Raw genomic sequence first — 26,407 nt, forward strand, 5'->3', positions numbered from 1 at the left:
TCTTTCCTCAAAACTTTATGCGCCATAATCGAAAATGGCGTGGTTCATCGATTCGACAGTTTGACTAATGAACGCAATTTGACGTAGTGTTACTTCATTTCTCGTGATGGAATGAACTACTCACGTCACTCGAGTCGAAGTGTCGGAATCGCTAAAGAAAAGAACAAAGTGAGAGTGAAGTAGCTCTTCTCACCTCACTTCACTCTAATCGTGGAATAAGCCCAATCATCTGCGTTATCTATGTCTATATACAATACGTTTCATAGAAAACACCTGAACACCTCTGCCGTCAGCCGATCGACCTAGGGAGCCCCTTTAGATTTCATGCTTCGGATGGCTACTTTTTGAAAAACACTGGCTGAGACTTGAAGAATCTGTTCGAAGTTCGAAGTGCTCGAACCAACATTTCAGCTGTCCAAGTCAGTGAGTAATAGAGGCAATAATCTCCGGTTGCTGCAGCTATCCTTTCTTCATCGATCAGGAAGTCCGCCGATACGAGCGTTGCAAAAGTCGTCAATAAACTGAAAGTATGGTTTTGCAAACAAAATCAACACAACACCTCATTGTCATACCAAACTGCAGCAAGGTGATTGTGCAACATAACAATAATTATTCTAAACCGTACTAGATAGTAGGGCACATTGGGGACTGGCAATTCATGTAGAATTGGTGTAATGATTGTATAATTAATGTTGATATATTTATATCTAGAGCGATGAAATTTGAATTGGATAACAGCTACTGAATACTACAGAGATAAGTACAAGTCCCGTCAACGGTATGTATCTCTATCAAGTGGGAGTCTGGCGCTGCTGTAGACAGGACAAGCGGGCATGGGTGGACTTCCTGATCGATGAGGAAAGGATAGCTGCATCAACCGGAGATTATTGCCTCTATTACTCTCTGACTTGGACAGCTTAAATGTTGGTTCGAGCACTTCGAACAGCTTCTTCAAGTCTCAGCCAGTGTTTTTCAAAAAGCAGCCATCCGAAGCATGAAATCTAAAGGGGCTCCCTAGGTCGATCGGCTGTCGGCAGAGGTGTTCAGGTGTTTTCTATGAAAGGTATTGTATATAGACATAGATACCGCAGATGATGTCCTTACGGTGGATATTGTGTGCCGAGCAACATAAAAGCCATCAAATACCGATAACAATTATTATTTATTTATTCAGACTAAGGCCGAAGTGGCCTGTGCAGTATGGTCTAGAATCACTTATACAAACTAAATATTAACCGCTTACTCTGAATACTACATCTTTCTCCTTCCCTACTTTCAACTTTGTGAGAATATGATTTCAATTTTATAAATATTTCATTATAAAGAAAAATCATACCCAAATTGGCTTCAAAATAAATTAAAACAATTCTTAATATTGTAGTACCATCAACATCTAATGCAAAGAAGAACAAACTTGATATGTTAGAAACCGTCCATATTTTTGCTAAAAACTAATAATGATTGTGGGCACATTTTATTTTTTTTAATTCTACTTGTACTACACAATTCGGAATACACAAAAATGCCTCAGGTCTGTTTCGGTACTCGCAGGCAATCCTCTATAGAACTTGCAAACGTAGTCCTACGTCAACATTCTTTGAGTTTTACTCACTCTGGAATAAATAAAAAAAACGCCATGAGGTCATTTTGCAAATGTATTCCTTCATAGAAGCCACAGACGTAATCCTACGTCAGCATGTCTCAGGTGCTGCCACAAGAATTTTCGATAGTTGCAACAGTTTAGTTATCCGGACGCCAGCAAACCGATGTCAGACTCAGCGTAGCTACGTGCGCTGCACATTTCGATTACATTTTTCTTGCATTTGACGTCGATTGACAACCGTTTGACGTCTAGAGTGTGTTGCAGTTATCGAACGGCATTCGAAACTGAAAAAGTAAACATTTTGCAGTTATCGAACGGCTACTATACTAGGAATGCGTATATTCACTCAGATGAGTTGACCCGATTTTGTCACTCCCAGATTTTGTCTACCCTGATTTGCCTAACCCAGTGGTTCTCAACCTTTTCCTTGAGAGTACCCTTTGTGTTTTGTATTCATTGAGGTACCCCTATAAAGTGGTCACATACGTAGTTCGACGTCGCTTTACTCGGAGTTTTACTCCATTCACAAAATAAATGCGTCAGGATTCCTTCACATTCGCAAAGTGTACTCCTCTATAGAATACACAGCCGTAGTCCACCATCTACGGAATGAACACAAAATGTCTTGGAATCCTTCTTCGCATTTGCAAAAGTGGTCACAGACGAAGTTCGATGCCAACATGCCTCGAGTTCTAATCATCATTCACAAAATAAATGCCTCAGAGACCTGCTCGTTCGGAATAAACAAAAAAGTGCCTCGAAGACCTGCTCGCTCCGGAATAAACAAAAAAAAAATGCCTCAGAGACCTGCTCGCTCCAGAATAAACAAAAATGCCGCAAACCTATAGATCTAAAAAAAATACCTCGGAACCTGCTCGCTCGGAATAAACAAAAAAAACCTCGAAGAACCTACTCGTTCGGAATAAACAAAAACTGCCTCAGAGACCTGCTCGCTCCGGTATCTTTTATTTTATCCTCAGGAGACCTCGCTCAGGGATCATGTTTTATTCAACACTCGAAGACCTGCTCGCTTCGGTATTTTTATTTTTTCTATGATTTCGGAGACCTGCTCGCTCCGAAATCCACAACATGAGAGCATACTTACCATTTAGTAACTAGCACATTAATGGATGGCAAGCACCATTTTCATGCGCTAGTTACAAATATAAAACTAAACACTACCGACTGCGACGTATGTTCAGCCGAAAACGGCTGAATGGAATCCCGCCGTTGAAGAGCGGTGCGACTGTTCGTTTAAAATTCGACAACAAACTGACGGTGCAATCTTCGTCGTTGCTACTCGACGATGGCGCCTAACACCATCTCATACGGCGGTGGCAGCAATGCGCTAGCATTGCCATACCCTGCCGCGCAACCTCTATCAGCCCCTCACAAGCTACCGATGACTGGGTATTTGAGAGTATTGAGAGGAACATATTGAATTTTGAATGAATCGGTAGCTTGTGAGGGGCTGATTGAGGTTGCGCGACAGGAGTATGGCAATGTCTAGCTACATTGCTGCCACCAATTGCCGGCATGAGATGAATGTTGGTAGCGCCATCGGTTGAGTAGCAACGACGAAGATTGCACCGTCGGTTTGTTGTCGAATTTCTTAAAACGAACAGTCGCACCGCATCTTTCAACGTAGCGGGAGTTCCATTCAGCCGTTTCGGCTGGAATACGACATGTCGCAGTCGGTAGATGATGAGTTTTATGGTTGTAACTAGGCGCATGAAAATGGTGCTTGCCACATCCATTAATGTGCTAAAGGTTACTAAATGGTAGAGTATGCTCTCGTTGTGGATTTCGAGCGAGCAGGGTCTCCGAAATCATAGAAAAAATACCGAAGCGAAAGCAGGTCTTCGAGTGCTTTAATAAAACATGATCCCCGGGCGAGCAGGTCTCTGAGGATAAAATAAAAGATACCGGAGCGAGCAGGTCTCTGAGGCAGTTTTTGTTTATTCCGGAACGAGCAGGTTTCGAGGCATTCTTTTTATTTATTCCGGAGCGAGCAGGTCTCTGAGGCATTTTTTTGTTAATCCAGAGCGAGCAGGTCTCCAAGGCATTTTTTTTGTTTATTCTGAACGAGCAGGTTTCGAGGGCATTTTTTGCTTATTCCGAAACGAGCAGGTCGCTGAGGCATTTTTTTTTGTTTATTCCGGAGCGAGCAGGTCTTCGAGGCACTTTTTTGTTTATTCCGGAACGAGCAGGTCTCTGAGGCATTTTATTTTATGAATGCGATTAGAACCTGGAGGCATGTTGGCATCGAACTACGTCTGTGACCACTTTGCAAATGCGAAGAAGGGATTCCAAGACATTTTGTGTTCATTCCGTAGACGTAGGACTACGGCTGTGTATTCTATAGAGGATTACACTTTGCGAATGTGAAGGACCTGAGGCATTTTCGTGTTTATTCCGGAGCGTGGGACTCCTGAGGCATGTTGGAGTAGGGGTTCGTCTGTGTATTCAAAAGAAGAGTACACTTTGAAAATGCAAATCAGGACTCCAAGGCATTTTGTGTTCATTCCGGAGCGAGTAAACATCAGATACATTTCGACGTAGGACTGCATCTGGGCATTCTATAGAGGAGTACACTTTGCGAATGCAGACCTGACGCATTTATTTTGTGAATGTGAGTAAAACTCCGAGGCATGTTGACGTCGAACTACGTATGTTGACCACTTTACATAGGGGTAATTTCAATTAATCCAAAAACACAAAGGGGTACCTCTCAAGAAAAAGTTTCAGAACCACTGGGTTAAGGCAAAATCAGGGTAGACAAAATCTGGGAGTGACAAAATCGGGTCAACCTCATCTGAGTGAATATACATTCCTAGTATAGTAGCCGTTCGATAACTGCAAAAGGGTTACTTTTCAGTTTTCGAATGCCGTTCGATAACCGCAACACACTCTAGACGTCAAACGGTTGTCAATCGACGTCAAATGCAAGAAAAGTGCATCTAAATGTGCAGCGCAATGCAGCTGTCATTGAGTCTGACATCGGTTTGAAGTTTAGCGGTCCGATAACTGTAAAACTGTTGCAACTATCGAAAATTTCAGGAGTATAACTGAGACATGTTGACGTAGGATTACGTCTGTGGCTTCTCGATGAAGGAATACATTTTGCAAATGGACTCCGCGGCGTTTTTTTTATTTATTCCAGAGTGAGTAAACTCCAAAGAATGGTGACGTAGGACTACGTTTGCAAGTTCTATAGAGGATTGCTCTTTGCGAGTACGGATCAGGACTCCGAGGCATGTTTTGTGTATTCCGAATTGTGCAGGGGCAAGTAGAACTCAAAAAAAAATTCAATGAAATGTAACCCACAATCATTATTAGTTTTTAGCTAAAATGTGACGTTAAGTACCGTCAAGTTTGTTCTTCTTTGCATTGGATGTTGATGGTACTACAATATTATGAAATGATTTAATTTATTTTGAAGCAATTTAGGTATGATTTTTCTTTATTTTGAAATATTTATAAAATTGAAATCATATTCTTATAAAGTTGAAAGAGTAGGGAAGGAGAAAGATGTAGTATTCAGAGTAAGCGGCTAATGATTTTAGTTTGGATAAGTGATTCTAGACTGGATAGTACATTAAACATAAGCAATCAAATGTACCAATCGTGAAATCACATATTTCATGCGTGCCCCAATTTACTGTACAATGTGACAAGTTATACTTGAGACTCTGATTCGAACTCTCAATTTTGCATATGCACTTATATTGATCTCTATCGTGAAAGAATCTGTGCATGACTGGGTATTTGAGAGTATTGAGAGGAACATATTGAATTTTGAATGAATCGGTAGCTTGTGAGGGGCTGATAGAGGTTGCGCGGCAGGGTATGGCAATGCTAGCGCATTGCTGCCACCGCCGTATGAGATGGTGTTGGTAGCGCCATCGGGTTGAGTAGCAACGACGAAGATTGCACCGGCAGTTTGTTGTCGAATTTTAAAACGAACAGTCGCACCGCTCTTCAACGGCGGATTCCATTCAGCCGTTTTCGGCTGGAATACGACAACGATGTCCGTTGGATCACATGCAAATGCCGTAAATTAGTGCGTCAATGCCAGATACGTAACGCGGCACCAAACAAAAATAGTCACCACCACGACAGGATATGTCTTTGGTTCACTGCCAAAAATATCTATATAAGATATATGTGTCGCCGTTATAAATTTTTGCAATAGCTCCACCCTAATATAATCGATATGGAACCACACATAAATTAAATAATTGCTAATTCGAGACCACACATAAAGTTTATTTGGATATATATTTTATAAGTAGTTCGCGTGGAGAATGGTTATGTGTGCTGATACATCATAAGTAAAATCTATGGATTTTTGCCAATAAATATGTGTGGATTTTTAGTAGTGTTGCCATCTCAGTGCTAATGGCGTAAAAGCCCCAACGCAATATAACGGAACGGCGACAGAAACGGCAAATTTGGACAGTTAGCCCATATATTTTCTGTCAGATTTTCCGTTTCCGTCGCCGTTCCGTTGTATTGCGTTTGGGGCTTAAGCCGACCCACCGCGGCAAGGTAACATATCCGAGGGGAAGGAATATTGCTTTTTATAGTAATTGAGCACATTTTGCTTGTTTATAAATTAACTGCCAATTCATGCCCCGAAGGACTCCTTTTCAACAGGCAACATGCTACACGCAGATGAAATTACTCTTTACCTCTCTGTTTACTCACATTCGCCATGCGCTGAAGGTTGTCTCTCCAGCAGGCGGCATACTAAACATGGAGACAGCTATCTCTTATTCTCTCTGTTTACATTTCGTTTGACAGAACATACTCGATTGAGCTAGTACAGCACCATTCGAAATCTTGTACTGCGACTGAATGAAGTCGAATGAAATACATAATGCCGCAATTTTTTCGAAACGAATGCAAAAACGTCCCGAATAGAAATAAATTGTACGCCTAATGGTTGATATTATTAGCTTTCCATTCCACTTGTAACCATTATAAACTGTATGATACTTGTATAATTTTTTGATTGACAGAAATAACAACCCGATCATATACAATTATTTGCAGATTATACATGCTGTAATAAGGATTACTTGATATCATTTCATTGTAAACATATCATACCATAAATAATTTGGATAACTTTTCACCAACACAAAAACTTAGTTGTTTTCTTTTTCAGTGAAGTAGTGACAAATGCACCGGCATCAGTTCCAACTGCCATTTAAGTTTTAGTTACAAAGTCAACAACGATGTGGAGCACGAGGTGGAGCATATAAAACGAAATATGTATGCCCGAAAACGAAAATAAAACGGATCAGAATTCATGTAAGTGGAAACAATATTATATAAAATATAAATATTATATATTTGTTGTTTATTTTCAGATGCAAAAAAAAACTCGAAGTGTATGTCATTGTACGATCGGATTTGGTTGAGCCGCGAAAAAACGGTAAGAATTGCCTATGAAGCGCAAGATGATGGATCAGAAGTCTATTTCAAATTTTGACGTGATCTCGTTATTAGATTTATTCTTTTCTACTACCAAAATTTGATTAGTTAAAATGGTCTTATTTCCGGGGTATGCCTATCAAGAAAACAGGCATAAAAAATGCTCACCGCTGGACTCAACACCAATATGTTTATTCATTGCTTTCTTTGATTTTTGTTCACAGGATCAAGCAGCACGATCGAAATTTGCGAAGAGTCACTGATGGAAGATGGAAGGTTATCCAAGTAACGCACAAAAGCGCATAGCTTTCAAATAATCATGAGGTAGAAGTTTAACAAGTGAACTTAAAGCTAGAAAAACTTAAAAAGAAACAATTTTAGGAATTATGAGACCGGTACGGCTCGGTGTTGCATCGATAATAAGAGAATCACATACATCCCGGTGATCTTTTTGAATAGTATAAGAAAACAGTTAAAAAAATATAAAAAAGATAATACAATGTAAATAAAACTTGTTAAATGCTCAATGATTTATTAATAACTGGAAAGCACCTCCTTTAACTATCATATTCAGTATCGTTGCTCATAGAACAGCATGATACATCCTATAATAAGGTTATCATATAACTGAATGTTTATTATACACCTTTCAATTTGGATTAACCACTGAATCATTATTTCATCTATACATCTTTTTCCGAAAAATCATACTAATTATCTTCTTTGTTCAAATCAATTATAATCCGTATCATAACAAGAAAAATAATGATGATAAATTAACGATATCTGGTAAAATCGCTTAACAAAAATGTATGGAAATGTTGACATTTTCCGAATAGTAACGATACTTAACAACCCGTTCAGCGTATCGTCTAAAAATCAAATTATTATAAACGCTTATCATAAATATTATTCATGGTGTAATTAACGTTCGATATTTTTATGATTCCATCAATAATTCAATTTCAATTCACTATAATCTAAAAAACGATAACTAGAAAAATAGTTGTATAATTTCATTCTATTCGGGGTATTGTCAGATTCTCTGAATGTGATACACTGCGCGGCTTTTGTAATGTTTCCAAATGGGTATTTGCACAAAACTTCACGCGGCGAATGACTGTCGAAAGGTACGGCCGCGCCAAACGATACACCGCAATGCTATTCACCCATAAGAATCAAGTAAACGGGGTGCAGAAAGCGCGGCGGTACCTTTCCTGAAGGGTTCGCCGCGTGCAATTTTGACAAAATCAGACAATACGAATCGAGTGATTCGATTCGAGATGCGCAATGCCACCCCTGGATTGATGTGCGAAGTTAGCTCTTCGTCAGCCAAATTTGTAACCGGCGCTACTGTTGTTCGATTGAGCAGTGCTCATAACCCTGCCCGGTTGGTTTGACAAACAACTACGTGTCATCGTCATCGCTTTTTTCGCCGACCGACAAGACAACACTCCTCAAAAATTTTCTCAAAAGTTTCCGAGTGAGTGCCGGAAAACGGACGGTCGGAAGAAAGTGCAGTTTTTTCCAGTCATTGAAATGGCCATCTAATCGGTGTTAATTCTGTGAATATTGTGTACGGTTTTTATTGAACGCGGCTGCGGTCAAAAGCCGGCGATACTTTCGTTTGAGAGAGGGAAGAAAATCTGTAAACCACTAATTTGTGCTGTCGAGACGTGATTGACAACGGGACGGGGGTTTGGATCGAAGGAAAAAAAATGGGCAAGATAAACTATCGGAAAACGGCCGGCTACTCGAGCCTGATTACTTTCGCCGTGCTGCTGCTGGCCTGGCTGTGCGGATTCTCCAGCCGATTGTTTGCCGTGATCCGCTTCGAGAGCATCATCCACGAGTTCGATCCATGGTGAGTTGGATGTTTACTCTTTTTCGAGGGGGCACATCGATTTCGTGGGATGGGAAGGAAGAAGAAGCAGTGTCTGGATTACGTGTACCTTGCGTTCGAATGTTTTGTTCTGATGAGAAGCAGCAGTACCTACACCTTTCGAAATTTTCAATCAATGAATGGGGCTTCTGTTATTAGTTGGACAGGTATGCTCAGTGTCGTAGCAAGGGTGTTAGAGGACTGTGGGTGCGTGTGTATTATGGTAATTAATGACCAGATCACTTTCTAAAATATTCTCAAGCCATTCGTTGTTCTTTATCGGCATTCGATCATACTATTTCTGGTTATATTTTTAGTTTATTGAATAACTTTTGGTACCATTTTACGAGTTCTCCACTAATAAATTGAGAAACTGCATAATCTCAGAATTTTTTGTCAGTTCCGCCTCACCTAAGCATTTTAAATGTAAAAGTTTCACGTAATTATTTCCAATATACTTTAATTAAATTTGTATGCTAAATATGACATAGTTGAGTTTAAAAATGCGTATTTGTATAGATGAATAAGTTATATATTAAGTACCTCATAGGATTAGTTGCGTTTAAGACTACAGTTCAAAGAATGCTCGAAAATTTTCAACAATTGATTCAATCAGCATTCGTTACTAATGGCGGTTTCTTTTCGGCTACCACATCAAACTTGGTACACTTTTGTTGAAAACGTCAATCATTTCATTGAACTAACCAAAGTAGTACTGGAATGTAATATTTATAGCTTTAAAATAAGGGCTTTTTCTTATCCGTGCGGCTCTAAGACAAGACCATGCTGAAGGTGGGTTCAATTTTCTGTTCAGCCCAGGAAACTTTTGGATTGGAAATTTGACTTGTCATAAGAGAAGTTTGTACTATTCCATTTAATTCCACTACTTTATTGTACCTTTGACAGATACGTATTTCGATCTCAACAGTAAGGCCGCCTTCAGTATCTCGTACTTGTCTCGATTTACTATTTACACTAGGCGTAGGTACTATCTAGGTACATTAACTTCTTCTTCTACGGTGCTTACTTCTACTCGCTTGTTACGCTTAATGCTAAGGTATAAACTTGAAGAGCTACAATTTTCTTGATCTTTATTCAACAACCGAGTTTGTATCTGTCGGTAGATTTCCAAGCTGTCGGCAACATAAAGTTTCCACGGGGAAAAGGCATTTTTTTAAAATTTGATTGTTTGATGTCATAATTGATCTAAATTCATAATTCAATCCCTTATCAGTTTCTCTCTCAGTCTTACTTACTTCTGCAATATGTTCTTCGAACCTGATATCTAAAGATGTTTTTGCTTGACTTACATATCACACTGTGAACAATTAATTTCATAAACCTTTTGTGGAGCCCAACAAAGTCTCAAGTTGATCGCTTCTGCTGGAGAAAACTAAATCGATGCCGAATTTCCTCAGTCGATTGCGTAGCTGGTTGGTGATGTGTTGATCATAGGGTACTGACACTCTCTTTAGCGGTTCATCGATCGGTGTTAGTGTTGTCAGTTCGTTTCTCCATAGGTTCCCTTTTATTTTGTTGATAATTGCTTGTATTGTCCTCTCCCGAGAGTCCTCTCCTTATATCTGTTGATTTTCGTTGTATCCTAAATGTGTTGTGGCTCCTTTGTTTTTCCGTCAGCATTCTGTGGATCACGTGATGAAATGCTGCCATTTTATGTTGATACGAATGGTTCGATGTAAATGGGCTGACTCTCATGGTGTTGGTGGGCTTCATGTAGATATCGAAGCCTAATGTTGCATTTGTTCCTTCGATTTAAATTTTTTTCCTCGTGGATTTGTCCTTATGCACGTTGTTTATCGTTTCGAAAATCCTAGTTAGGTCTTTCCGGTTGATGATTCTGAAAATGTCGTCGACGTATCTCCACCATTTATCTGGTATAGTACTCCTCATCCCTGCAGGTATTCCTTAAAAAGGAAATTTTTAAACTTCAGGATGAATTCCTGAGGAATTACTGTCGGCAACTGACAGCATAGATCAGCTTGCCGATGAACGCCCAATACAACAAAGCTGTCAGATCAGCGTACGTATGCTAAGCGGAAGTGGTTTGAGTTTGAAAAATCTACTGCAGCCATTTTTCAATAGAACGTGCATCGAGCCGGATGGAAAAAAGTTTGTTTTCTACACCAGTAAAATCAATTATTAGTTTTAATTCAAACATTTGGTTTCGACACTGATAAATGTAAGTTAACTCTTATAATATTTGTTCAACTTTTAACATAGAATAAATTTCAGCTTTAAGCTGTATCGCAACGTATAATTGGCGATTTGCTAACAAGAATCAGTGCGTTTTGTTTTATCTCCCGGAACAAAAACTTAAAGATTTATCATGCAAGCAAGAAAACGTGAAGGAGCAAAGCGTACTTCTGCTGAATCCAGCGCTGAGGAGCAAAACTGCATTGCATGCGACCGGCCGGATTCTTTCGATGATCTTAGTGCAATGCGACGAATGCAACAGCTGGTGGCACATGAGGTGTGCATCAGTGACGCCATCAATTTCCGAGTGACGAGTGGGCCTGTAATAATTGTCAAAATTCTAATCCGCCGCCAGCGGCTCCTCTCTACCTCAGCTAGTGTTCGTGCAGCAAGGATTGATTTGAAGCTCAAACAGCTGGAAGAACGAAGAGCCATTGAGAAGCGTGAATTAGAAGCAGAAAAACAATTTCTTCAAGAGAAATATGAGCTGTTGCAATCAAAAAACTAATCGACGATGAGGAGGAAGATAATCATAGCAACCGGTAGCAGAGTGAGCAGACGAACGAGCATGAATCATGTAAAAAGCAGTGGCTAGCCAATCCAGCGAATCTAGCAGAGGGCGCCGAAGGTCAAGACCAAGTAGCAGCTACGCGGATTTTGCAACCTGTAGCTAGTGTCCGAAATGCAGCATCGCCGTCTACGTCGCTATCATTGAAAGTACAGAAAGTTCATACTCATCCGGCGGATATAAACTGGGACCAGCGGCAACAAATTACTAGCGCGGTTTCAAACACAAATCCGACAGAGTTGGAGCGACCTGTCAATCGATTTGGACTATGGGAAAAGCGTAAAGATTTTGAAACCATCACACCAGAAAACCCTCACCTCCATCGAACGGATTCAGTACTGAGAAACGCAGCAGCTACTTCTTACCCCATGTCATCTGGTAAACAAGTTGCTGAACAAAGTCCGGAAGGCGTCATACCACGTCATTTACCATCTTTACGGATAGGTGGTGCAGTAAGTAGCGAAGCAGTTCCTTCCCCCAACACAACCAGGTAAGCCACACCTAATCCTACCCAAGCCAATACATATCACCTGAGTTATAATCAGACGTTCCAAGACATGGTATCACAATTCGGGAATGTGGGTTTCAGGAACTTCCTTCTGACCCAACAGTCAGGATGATCACCCAAGATCAGCCTACAATCGATAATTTTGTTCTCAGCTCCTCGCAGTTAGCTGCCAGACAAGTTCTGCCGCGTGATTTACCACCGTTTAGTGGTGACCCTCAAGCTGATTGGTCTATATTCATAAGCAGCTATACAAATTCTACAGCTGCTTGTGGATTCAGCAATGTGGAAGAATTTGTCCCGCCTTCAACGCTGCCTTAAAGGCAATGCATATGAGTCTGTAAAGAGTCGTTTCATTACTCCCAGAGTCTGTCCTCAAGTGCTCCAAACTCTCCAACTACTCTACGGTCGACCAGAACTATTAGTTCACGTTCTTCTAGACAAAGTTCGTGCGGTACCTGCTCCGAAATCTGAGCCAGTCCGAGTTCTGCCCCGGTCGAGTATAGACGCTTACTGGCAATTAATTAAACCAACTACCGCGATCGCGAAAGTATCATATTACCCCCGACCGAGACCGTGAAAGTGTCGAATCACCAATTACTAGTGCCGTCGACCGAAGCGTAAACAACATACATAGGGCTCTGAACTCTAAAATAAACCCTGCGCCACCGGCGACACCAACTTGCCGGATGAGTGCATCCAATTTCCCCGACTGGAAACCTCTGAAACCCCAGAGAAATGATAATGGTGATGGAAAGGATGGAAGAGGATAAAAATTTCCACGGAGTGTCCCGATACTTGTGGAAAAAACAATCCAAAGTTACTGTGGAAGCGGAACCAGCGCAAAAGAAAACGAAGGATGGAAAAATTCTAGTGACGGTGAGGAACGAACATCAGGCAAAAAACCTGGCTAAAATTGAAAAATTGTGTGACGAAATTACCGTCAAAGTGTACGAGCACAAAACTTTAAATTCGAGCAAAGTAGTGATAGTCTGCCGAGGACTTGAAGGAAGTGAGTGACGACGAGCTTCTGGAAAACCTATCCTCCCAAAGAGTTACGGAAGTCAAACAGTTGATGAAAATGCGCGACAATGTTAAAACTCGATGGGAGTTTTCGTACTTACGCTTAAAGGAAAAACACCCCCAAAGAAGTTAAAATTGGATACACTGTGCTGGAAACAAGACCATGGTATCCAAACTGATGCCGTTACTTCAAGTGCCTAAAGTTTGGCCACATTGGAAGAAACTGTTCAAGTGAGAAAAAGTGCGGAAATGTGGAAATAACTATCATGAAGAATGAAAACCGAGAAAAGTGTATAAATTGTGGAAACGAGCACGGAGCGTTCTTTAATGGATGCCCCGTCTTAAAAAGAGAAAAGGATATAATAAAAATCAAAGTGGATAAAACTTGTCTTTCTGGGAAGCCAGAAAAATGATAGAAGATCAAAGCTCGAATACTTACGCCGACCAAGTGAAACAACTAAACGAAGAAAAGAAAACTCTTGAAGAAAATATCAGAGCTGACATCAAAAATCAGTTCGAAGTGAAGCTGAAGGAATACAAAGAAGAAATCAAAAAAAGTCACAAATGAAAACGAGAAAAAGATGGAATCCATGGAGGAAAAATACAAAGCACTGAACCACAAATTCGAACATCTGGTATCAGTCTACAAAGAGGAGAAAACAAGAAGAAAAGCAGCCGAGAACGAACTTGAAAGTCTGAAAAAAGACAACAGTAAACTACAAGCAACATTAAATTTGTACGCACCCTCCCATAGCGGACAGAAGAACCCAACTAAGCACACAAGAAGTCAAGAGAAGCAGCCAAGTTCACCTCCAAGGAAAAAAAAGGAAACAAAATGAAAGCAGTTACCGAAGAAGTAGGATATATTTCCACAGACCCAGAAAATAACTCAGATGACGGAAACGAGAAAATGAAATCCTAGAAAATAATAGCAAAACCAAAAAGCATTACAAAATAGCACAAACAACACAAGACCACTCAAGTACAATCAGCAGTGAACACCATATAATTTCATGGAATGTAAGAGGCTTAAGAGGAAGAAGGCCTGACCTCAACATCCTTGCAAGCACTTACAATACAATAGCTATTTGCCTTCAAGAAACTATGTGCCAAAATGACAACCAATCAGAAATCAGAGGATATTCAACATACCATCGTCCAAGAACAAACGGAGCAAGAGCAGCAGGCGGTGTAATAATCGCAGTAACGACATCGATAGTCAAATCATAGATATTGATACAGATCTAGAAGCAATTGCAGTTAACATCGGAGCACCACTAAACGCAAACTTACTAAACGTATACCTCCCTCCGGGGGAACAGATCACAAAAGAGGATATTATGGCTTTAATAGAACAAATTCCTGAACCTTTCATCCTGGTAGGTGACATAAATGCCCATCATCCCTTATGGGGATCGGAAAATATCAGCACTAGAGGTACAACAATAGAATCAATAATAAACGAGAAGAACCTGATAGTTCTGAACAACGGTGAGAAAACCTACATAAACAGCGGCACAGGAATCGGATCTTGTATCGACATTTGCCTCTGCTCTAATCAACTAGCGGGAATACTGGAACTTACCGTCTGTGAGGATTCACACGGAAGTGATCATATTCCACTAATTATGTCGACACCGTCAAAATCGCCAGCAAGTGATCGTATTCCAAGATGGAAAATAGAAGATGCGGATTGGGAAAAATTCCAAAATAACATTAACATTGAGACGAAAATGATGTCATCGATCAAGTAGAAGAAATAACTAAACAAATAATAATAGCAGCAGAACAATCAATTCCAAAAACTAAACCAACAACTGCTGGAAAACGTGTGCCATGGTGGAGCAAAGAAGTAGCCACAGCTGTAAAAACTAGAAGAAAAGCTCTACGTAAACTTAAAAATAACAAGAACAAACCTCCAAGCCCGCAACTAATATGCGAATATCAAGACGCCAATGACAGAGCACAAAAAATCATCATCATAGAAGCAAAAACTAGCTCTTGGAAAGAATTCGTCAGCAAATTCAACGTTCATACTCCGGCCAAAGAGATGTGGAGCAATTTTAGGAAAATTCAGGGAAAATACCAATCATCAGCTATCAGAGAAATCAACTTTAACGGCCAACGCATGAACACAAACATTGAAATAGCAAACAGCCTAGCCGACCACTTTGGAAAAATATCAAGCGATAAAGAGTACAATCAAAACTTTATACCATTGAAGAACAGGATCGAGCAAACACCTCTCGAAATAAGAAATGAGGATACTGCAGAGTACAACGCGCCATTCTCCAAAAACGAACTAGCAGAGGCAATGGAAGGATTAAAAGGGTCATCTCCTGGTCCAGACAACATACACTATGCCATGATCACTCATTTGCCAGTAGAATATAAGAACCTCTTGCTGAAAACATACAACTGGTTGTGGAATGAATCCATGTATCCAGTTAGTTGGACCAAATCATTCGTAGTACCTATTTACAAAGGAAAAGGGAAAGAAACAACCCTGGAAACTATAGACCTATTTACCTAAACAGTTGTCTTGGAAAGATCATGGAAAGAATGATCAACAACAGGCTAATGTTCATCTTAGAAGAAAAAATCTAATCAATCAACACCAGTATGCCTTTAGGAAAGGTAGATCTACTACCGATTATCTGGGCCATTTTGACAACATCGTGAGAGAAGCAATGCATAAAAAGCGGCTAACACAAGCAGTTTTTCTGGATATTAAAAAGCCTACGACACAACCTGGCGCAGATTAGTTCTGAATAGAATAAACGAATGGAAAATAGGAGGAAACCTCATCAAATATCTTCAACAAATGCTGATGAAAAGGAGCTTCAAAGTTAAAGTAAACGGCACATACTCCCGCGACACCCTAATGGAAAATGGTTTGTGTCAAGGATCAGTTATAAGCGTGACCCTGTTCTTGATAGCTATAGACACCATATGCTCAGACCTACCACCAAACGTCCAAGTCTTTACTTTATGCAGATGACGTAGCTTTGATCTCCAGCGACAGTAACCAGAAGAAAATAGCTAACAACCTGCAACTTGCTTTGAAAAAAATTGAAGCTTGGGAAACCCACACTGGATTCAAGATCTCAGCCGAAAAAGTGCAACCGTAGTATTCAAAAAAGCGAGATCAAAAAAAAGCCAACGTAAACCTTAAAATTAACAACGACATAATACCGTACAAGCTCAGTCATAAATGTCTTGGAGTAACACTCAGACCAACATCTAACATTCAAAATACACATCGAAGAAATAAAGGCAGCATGCCAGCAAAGAATACAGTTTTTACGTTGCACAACCACCAAACAATGGGGTGCAGACCGGCAAACTTTATCAAAAATATACAAATCAGCTGTACTAGAGAAAATGCTGTACGGCGCGCCAATCATCTCCTCAACCTGTGAATCTACAATGAAGCAGCTAGAGAGCATACATAACCAAGGACTGCGAATAATAACAGGAGCTTTTCAAACCAGCCCAATAGAAAGCCTACAAGCCGAATCGGGTATACCAAGTCTTAGAAGTTTCTTCAGTCAAAGACTCGCTATCTTCGCAACAAAGCAAACAAACAATGAACAGGCTTTAACAAATAGTGCAACAGACGAAGAGAATAACAACAGCTCAGGAGAATTGCATCAGAGCATCAGAGCCAAACAATATCAGAACAAGAAACAAGAATATTATCGAAAATATTGGAATTCCTCTACCACCAAGCAAATCCCTAAATATACCAAAAACTCCGCCATGGATAGGATAAGATATTCTAATAGATGTCCGCTTGTAGAAATGGATAAACCCAAATGAAATTAAAAAAACTGTTTGCTGAAAGAATTCAAACCAAATATAAGTTCTGCAAGCTGATATACACGGACGGATCAAAAACGACTCTAAATCGCGATACAGCATAGTAACCGACGAAGGAATCACATGCAAAGCGAACCCATAGTCTACTCAGTATTTATAGTGTGGAGAGCCTTGCAATAATAGAGGCCCTAAACTGGATTTCAAACCAGGAAAGAGTAGGCGCATATATTATTTGCACCGACTCTTTAAGTGTTGTCACATCACTAGAAAAGAAGAAAATCAGAACCAGCTTGAAAGACGAGATAGTTCATCTGTACACCAACATAGGGAAGAAAGGTACATCGGTAACATTCATGTGGGTCCCTAGTCACATAGGCATCCCAGGAAATGAGAAAGCGGACAAAGAAGCAAAGAGTGCGCTAGAGATGAGCACAATTACGCGGAAAACAGTTGATCACCGCGAAATAAAACCATCATTAAAATAGTATGACTAAAATGGGAATCCGAATGGAATTCAACACCCCACAACAAACTTAGAGAGATAAAAACACTACCAAACCATTCAAAGAGGCGCTAACAGGAAATCGCAAAGAAGATGTCATACTCAGCAGACTACGAATAGGCCACAGCCGGCTAACACATGCATACTTACTGGAAAAGGAAGACCCACCAAAGTGCGTAAAATGTAACCACCCACTCACCATTAAACACATTATCGTTCAGTGCCCTGGATACGACGACGCAAGAAAGAAAATCGGACTCCAACCAAACATGAGGGAAGCATTAGCCGACGACAACAGTCAAGCAAAAAGAGTACTGGAGTTCTTTAAAGAAATATCGCTGATCGACGCGATTTGACCCCAAAGTGAAACCTTGAAGAAGAAGATGGAAACACCTTGATGAAGATGAAACCGCTCGAAAACGATCGATGCCATACAACTTAGTACTTTAGGCAGTGTAAATAAACTCTGTAAACTTTTGACAGACTCGAATAAAATTTTAAAGAGTCTATAATAAACAAAAAAAAAAAAAAAAATCTGAGCGATTGGACAGCCTAATCGACTTTGGTTTGGCGGTACAAAGCAGCAAGACAAGAAGCACACATGTCAAACCCAACCCTTTTAATGGAACTTGTTGACAAACTTCCTGCTCATGTGCAGCTTGAGTGGGCTGGATATATGCAGCAGTATCCGGTAGTTAATTTGAAGACGTTCGGTGAGTTCATGTCTAGTGTAGTGGTGTCTGCGAGTAAAGTTACATTGTATACTGGGGCAGCGAAAAGTAGTGTTTCTGAGAAGTCAAAATCTAAATCGTCAAGAGGATCACTATTCGCTCATAGTACTGAGGAAATGCAAAGGGCAGGATCAGCAACGAGTTTGTTATATTTGTAAAGAATCTGCTCATCGAGTCAGCGATTGCGAATTGTTTGTATCTCTATCCGTAGATGAACGTTGGAAAGCTGTTCAAGCCAATGGACTCTATCGAAGCTGCTTGAATGCACATGGAAGAAGGAGCTGTAGGAATGCATCAGTGTGTGGTATCAACGAATGTGAATATCGTCACCATCGGCTGCTGCTTCACGCTAATAAATATGCACCAACTTTGAGTACCCCGGTTCCCGCAGAGAATCACACCCACTTGCAAGTCAAACAACAAGTATTATTCCGGATCATTCCGGTCACCTTGTACGGTCCTCGCGAGACTATTGATACATACGCGTTTCTTGATGATGGGTCATCGCTGACGTTGATAGAAGACAGCCTTGCTGAACAACTTGGGGCAATAGGAACCAACGAACCGTTGTGTCTCAAGTGGACGGGTAATATGTCAAGGGTAGAGTCGGATTCGAGAATCGTACAGCTAGTCATATCTGGAATTAACGGAAAAAGTTTCCAAGTGAATGACGTTCAGACAGTGAGGGAGCTTGCTCTCCTCAGCAGAATCTTCGCTTTGAGGAACTTATCGAACGGTTTCAACATCTCCATGGAATTCCAGTTAAAAGCTACGAAAGGGCCATGCCTCGTTTGCTAGTGGGGTTAACAATCTACATCTGTCTGTCCCATTGAAAACGAAAGAGGGAAAATTTGGAGAACCTGTGGCAGTACGTACGAGATTGGGGTGGTGTGTTTTCGGAGGTAAAGGTGATTCGAAACTGCAACAATCGTTGAATTATCATTCATGTGAATGTGAGGAAATAAAACGCTACATGAAACAGTGAAAATTATTTTGCTATGGAAGAAATAGGAGTCAACCTCCGATGACAATAGATTCACATGAGGAGACAAGGGCCAAGAAGATTTTGAACACAACGACTAAGCGCATTGGGAAGAAGTTTGAAGTAGGTCTTTTATGGAAGTACGATCATGCGGAGTTTCCAGAAACGTATGGGATGGCTTTACGTCGACTCGAATGTCTGGAAAGAAGAATGTCTAAAATCAGCAGCTTAAAGAGAACCTGCATCAGCAAATAATGCAGTACCAATCTAAAGGTTATGCGCATCGTGCAAGTAAAGTGGAACTGGATAACATGGATCCGAGAAAAGTCTGGTTTTTACCATTGGGGGTAGTGGTTAACCCACGTAAGCCTGGTAAAACCTGCATTATCAGGGACGCGGCGGCTACTGTCGACGGTGTTTCGCTCAACTCGTTCCTCTCCAAAGGACCCGATCAGTTAACATAGTTACCGGCGGCGTTTGCTCGATTTCGTAAGTTCTCAATTGCAGTGGTGGCAGATCTAAAAGAAATGTTCCACCAAATCTTGTTGCGGGACACTGATAAACCTTCCCACTGTTTTCTCTGGTGAGCAGATCCCTCCAGCCCGCCAGAAGTATATTTGAAGGATGTAATTATTTTTGGATCATCCTGCGCACCAGCAATAGCACAATATGTCAAAAACAAAAATGCTGAAGAGTTTGCAGATCGTTACCCACGTGCGGCTATTGGCATTATAAAAAATCATTACGTTGATGATTTTTTGGATAGCTTCGAATCCGAAGAAGAAGCTGCTCGAGTGTCAGATGAAGTGAGAATGATTCATGAGGAAGGCGGTTTTCAATTACGAAACTGGCTGTCTAACAGCAAATCCGTGTTGGACCAATTAGGAGAGGCAGAGGTACATGATGGTGAGAAACTGCTCATAGTGGACAAGAACGATAAATTCGAACGTGTACTTGGTATGCTTTGGTCAACAAAAGCTGATGCCTTGAGTTTCCCCGTAACGATGAAGGATGACATCCAAGCTATGCTGGAGGGTGGAGAACGGCCAACTAAGCGTAAAATGCTGAAGTGTCTAATGGCTTTTTTTGATCCGCTGGGAATACTGAGTGTGTTTTCGATTCACGGTAAAATTCTGCTGCAAGAGGCTTGGCGTTCGGGGTTGCAATGGGATGACGAGGTGTGCGACGAATTATGTGAAAACTGGCATATGTGGACAGCTCTGTTTCCAATCGTAAGAAAGTTGACAATACCGCGATGTTATTTCCAAAATGCTGCGTACGATAATCTTGAGCTGCATATTTTCGTGGATGCCAGCGAGCAAGCTTTTTCTGCTGTTGCATATTTCCGTGTGATTGGCGCTGATGGTACTGCGGTCTGTTCATTAGTTGCGGCAATGGCAAAAGTTGCCCCACTAAACCAATGTCAATCCCACGCATGGAATTGCAGGCCGCTGTGTTAGGTACACGTATGATGCGCTTTGTTCTGGATAGCCATACCGTGATCGTAAAAAGAAGATTTCTTTGGAGTGATTCGTCAACTGTCTTAGCATGGATCCGGGCGGATCATCGTCGATATAAGCAGTATGTTGCTTACAGAATTGGTGAGTTATTAACAGCTACTAACATTGAAGATTGGCGTTGGGTACCGAGTGGAATGAATCCCGCTGATGCTGCAACCAAATGGGGATCAGGACCAGAAGTGAGATTGAAGCCAAATAGCGAATGGTTCATTGGGCCTAAGTTCTTGAGAAGTCCAGAGAGTCAGTGGCCCCAACAACCTGGATTACACAACACCACAGAAGAATTGCGTTCATGCTATGTTCATCAAGGAATCAAGATTCCAGAGTCTTTGTTGAACTTCGAAAGATTTTCCAAATGGAAGCGAATTGTACGGACAATAGCGTATGTATACCGGTACGTTGACAACCTGAAAAGAAAGCGAAGTAACGAGATCTTAGAAAGCGGTCATTTGAAACAATCGGAGCTACAGCGAGGGGAAACGTATGTGACCCGCATGGTACAATGGATGTCTTACCCAGACGAAATGGTTGTACTTACTAATAACCAGATGCACCCTGAAATGAAACCACAACAACTGCAAAAAGAGAGTAAAATATATAATCTTTCCCCTTTTTTGGATCAATTTGGCATCCTTCGTGTTGACGGAAGAATCGGAGCAGCACCTATTATTTCAGAAGATGTTAAGCTTCCTGTTATCATGCCTAGGAAGCATTGAGTCACCCTACTTCTTATTGAAGCGTTTCATTGCACCTTTCGACACGGAAATACCGAAACGGTGGTGAACGAGTTACGGCAGCAGTTCCATATATCTCAGTTGCGAACGGTTGCTAGGCATGTTGCTAGGAACTGTCAATGGTGCAAAATACAAAAGACGAAACCAGAGGTTCCTAGGATGGCACCACCCCATTAGCACGTTTGTCATCTTTCACGAAACCGTTCACCTATGTGGGCCTCGATTATTTTAGACCTTTTGGTGAAAGTGGGCAGAAGTAACGTTAAGCGCTGGATCGCCCTTTTACATGTCTTACCGTACGTGCGGTGCATGTAGAAGTCGCTCATGATTTATCCTCTGAATCGTGTATCAAGTGCGTACGACGATTTATATGTCGTCGTGGAGTACCGTCTGAAATATATTCAGACAATGGTACTAACTTCCAAGGAGCAGATAGATTACTAAGAGAACAACGGGATCGCATCAATGGTGATTTGGCGGCTAGTTTCACTGGTACAGCTACGAAGTGGCTATTCATTCCCCCAGGTACCCCACATATGGGCGGTGCCTGGGAGAGAATGGTTCGTGCGGTAAAAACGGCAATGCAATCTGCGTATATCGATCCAAAGTTGGATGATGAAGGACTCCAAACAATGGTGGTTGAAGCGGAGTGGATCGTGAACAGCAGACCTTTAACATATCTTCCCATTGACTCTGAAGAAAGTGAATCGCTTACTCCTAACCATTTTTTATTGGGCAGTTCTACAGGGAGTCGACAACCAGGAATGGAACCGGATGATTTCGCTGGGGCTTTGAAAGGATCGTGGAATGAAATACAACGGAAACTGCAGGTGTTTTGGACACGTTGGTTGAGAGAGTATTTGCCAACTCTTACAAGACGAGAAAAATGGTTTGCAGATGTTAAGCCTATATCCGAGGGAGATTTAGTATTTATTTTGGATGGCTCAACTAGAGGTCACTGGGAGAGAGGACGAGTACTAGAAGTGATTGTGAGTGGAGATGGTCGAGTTAGGCAGGCACTAGTTCAAACTGCGAAGGGGTTACTGAGAAGGTCGGTATCAAAATTGGCTGTGTTGGATGTGGCTAAAGAGGGTAAAACTGGTGGCGATGACCAGTGTTACGGGGGGGACGATGTCGGCAACTGACAGCATAGATCAGCTTGCCGATGAACGCCCAATACAACAAAGCTGTCAGATCATCGTACGTATGCTAAGCGGAAGTGGTTTGAGTTTGAAAAATCTACCTGCAGCCATTTTTCAATAGAACGTGCATCGAGCCGGATGGAAAAAAGTTTGTTCTCTACACCAGTAAAATCAATTATTAGTTTTAGTTCAAACATTTGATTTCGACACTGATAAATGTAAGTTAACTCTTATAATATTTGTTCAACTTTTAACATAGAATAAATTTCAGCTTTAAGCTGTATCGCAACGTATATTTGGCGATTTGCTAACAAGAATCAGTGCGTTTTGTTTTATCTCCCGGAACAATTACTGTTTTGTGTTTTGTCCTTGATCTTACTTCTACCTTACCTGATTCAACAACCTGAAAACTCAACGGTGATATAATTTACCAAAAGCTGGCCCAGATGCAAAGGATGAGCAGAAGTTTTGGATAAGCTAATAGAAAAACGATGTTTACTGTCCAACGTCCAGAATCGAAAGAGAACATTTATTCTTCGTTTTGTGTTTACAAAACCTCCCGAGGAGTTACGACTGTTAGCTTACAATTCTAATTTCAGTTTATTGGATTTACACATTAAATTCTATTTATTGTACATAGTCTTATATTTACCTATATACACTGAACACAACATACTGAAGACATTTCCGGTGGATTTCCTGAAGAAACTTTTGTAGGAATTCTTAGGGAACTTCTGGATGAATGCTTGGAGGTACTTCTTGAGGTATTGCTGCGGAAATTTCCAAAAGAAAACCTTGAGGAAATACCAGAGAAATTTCAGATTATACTTTCCGAGGCATTCTTGTAGATTTTTTTGGCAACATTCTTGGAGAAACTTCCGAAGAAATTCATGGAGGAACTTCCGGAAGAATCCCTGGAGGAGCTTTCGGAGGAATTCCTGGTGTGTATACAGAGCATGGAAATTGGAAACGTGCGGCAATCGTGTTTTTTTTCGACACGGTCGAAGACGTATAACACAGGCGTGGTAGCGAGTCGCTTTTAAGAGACTTGGTCACTATTTTGAGTCTAGTCACTTGAAAAGTCACTATTTGCACCCAAAAGTCACTAAAGTCACTATTTTTCGGAAAATGCTCACTAAAGCATTGCCTATTGTAAAAAAGCTTAAAATAAAGATTATTTGTACCTACTATTATTTTCGGCCAAATTACAGGCCTGGTAGCGGGTCACTTTTTAGTGACTTGGTCACTTTTTTCGGGTAGGTCACTTTAAAAGTATCTTTTTTATACTGTGAGGTAAGCAAAATGCGATCAAGAACTTAACTCTTTCCTCCCCATGGTAGCTGTAGAGCTCCATCAAATTTTGCACTTTTCAACATTCATCGAATTATCAGTTGTTGAGTTGATGGGCTACAGCTCTTCGATGAACCTACGCCGAATGGAGTATCCTTCTCCACTGGACTCGATCCTGGGCCAATCGCTTCCAGTCGCCCTGAACATTGAGCGCCCTCAGGTCCTCTTCAACTGCAAAAAGCCATCGTGTACGCGGCCTTCCACGAAGCCTGCGGCCTCTTCCGGGTTCTCTACTAAATATTATCTTCGCTTGTCGTTCTTCCGGCATACGAACAACGTGACCAGCCCACCGTGGTCTGCCGTGTTGTATAAGCTTAATAATATCCAGCCCTTTTTACACCTGGTACAATTCGTGATTCATGCGGTGCCGCCAAGTACCGTTCTCCTGTTTACCGCCGAGTATTGTCCGCAGCACCTTACGCTCAAACACTCCGAGAGCTCTCCGATCAGCCTCCTTTAACGTCCATGTCTCATGGCCGTATAAAGCCACCGGAAGAATCAGAGTAGTATACAGCGCGAATTTTGTTTTCGTTTGCAGACTACGGGACTTAAGCTGGTTACGATTTCCGTAATAAGCCCTATTTGCAGCTGCAATACGCCTTTTCACCTCGCGGGTAACATCATTATCGCACGTCACTAATGTTCCAAGATACACAAATTCTTCTACCACTTCAAATTTTTCACCATCCAGCACTATTTCGCTACCACCACCACTAATGAACCCACGTTGATTGCCAGCGACCATGTACTTCGTTTTGCTGGTATTGATCGTGAGTCCAATCCTCGCTGTCTCCCTCTTAAAAGGCGCAAAAGCCTCTTCCACGGCACGGCGATCAATTCCGATAATATCGATATCGTCCGCAAATCCCAGGAGCATATGCGATTTTGTGATAATGGTACCGCTTCTTTGCACACCAGCTCTCCTAATCGCTCCCTGGAGCGCTATATTGAACAGTAGGTTCGAGAGTGCATCACCCTGCTTTAATCCATCTAAGGTAACAAATGACGTCGATATTTCATCCGCAACCATTACACTTGATTTCAATCCGTCCAACGTTATACGAATCAACCGTATCAGTTTCGCCGGAAAACCATGTTCAAACATAATTTGCCATAATTCATTCCGTTTCACTGAATCGTACGCCGCCTTGAAATCAATAAACAGATGATGTGTCTGCAAGTTGTACTCCCGGAATTTATCAAGGATTTGTCTCAGGGTAAACATCGAATTATATCAACAACGAAAATCAGTATTTGGCACAACTTTATTAACAACAACCCGGCATCAAATGTAGTCGTGCACACGTTTACGTGTGCATTACTCCATTTCATGCTGGGTACCTTGCGTGAACGCGGCGTGCACGCAGCGTGAAAAAACGCTACGTGGGCATGGGCCCTATGGTTTAACTAGATTGCAAATATAATCAATTTTGAGTGAAAATAGTGAAACTATTGAAAACAATCTAGTAACTATTGATTTACAATCAAAAACTTTTTTTTTGTTTTGCACTAATTTGAGCCATACCGAATAACTTTTGTTCTAGCATTTTTTCCATAGGTGATTCCTTCCAAATGAAATCTTTGAAAAAAGGCGTGGGAAAGAGAGGGTTATACATATTCGAAAGGCCAACTGCAAACCTTTTGATTTTCGAACGGTATTGTTAGTTAGTTTTTGATAGCAGATGCAAATCTACATTCGTAGCAACTTATGACATATGTTTAATATTTGTAATTACAATAGGTATACTAATTCATTACTAGTTTGTCCGTTACTCAGAATACACGGGTCTTTTATTAGCTCTGCCCAATAGGTTATGGGCCCAGAGAAACGTACCTAGCGGATGCGGAAGTGAAAAAGTTAGATTGCAATCTCCATGGAGTGAAAAATACGTAGGGTCCGTAAAAGTGGTGGATCCTGTGATGGCGTGCGAGAAGAAGCGCAGCCGCAGAGTTTCAACACACAGAGCCATTAAGCGGCTGGTTTGTCGCGAGAACTGGAGAACGTAGAAGTTTGCAGTCAAGACCTATCTGGAAGTGGAAGATCCCTAGGAAGCGGTGGAGCCGACACTCAATCCAGACGGAACAATCCCAGCTGTAAAAAAAAGCTGCTGCGAGGTAAAATAATACTGTTGATCGATCCGGTGAACTACATTCACGTTGAAGAAGTCAAAATGGCGGCGGAAGTCTAGACGAAGCTGAGGAACACCTTCGAAGACACTGGTTTGACCCGCCAGTGGGCATTACTATATGTACAAGCTCATCACGACGAATTTGCAAAACTCTGGATAAATGGAGGCGTATGTAAATCGGATGATTTCGACTGCTCCCCAGCTGATTGGAATCGGCTTTCCTCTTGACGACCGATGGATTGGTATGCTGCAGCATAC

General features: G+C 41.2%; 1 protein-coding gene across 1 annotated transcript in view; it reads left to right on the forward strand.

The window, feature by feature from the left end:
• The first annotated feature begins 8,452 nt into the window (after window positions 1-8,452).
• Window positions 8,453-26,407, forward strand: part of LOC134220274 (dolichyl-diphosphooligosaccharide--protein glycosyltransferase subunit STT3B) — a 33,444-nt gene continuing 15,489 nt past the window's right edge. The window contains exon 1 of the mRNA XM_062699287.1: window positions 8,453-8,909. Within this exon, the coding sequence (XP_062555271.1) occupies window positions 8,764-8,909 (146 nt within the window). The 5' untranslated portion in view covers window positions 8,453-8,763. The remainder of the gene's footprint in view (window positions 8,910-26,407) is intronic.

This window comes from Armigeres subalbatus, chromosome 1 (assembly GCF_024139115.2).
Source record: "Armigeres subalbatus isolate Guangzhou_Male chromosome 1, GZ_Asu_2, whole genome shotgun sequence".
NCBI classification, from domain to species: domain Eukaryota; kingdom Metazoa; phylum Arthropoda; class Insecta; order Diptera; family Culicidae; genus Armigeres; species Armigeres subalbatus.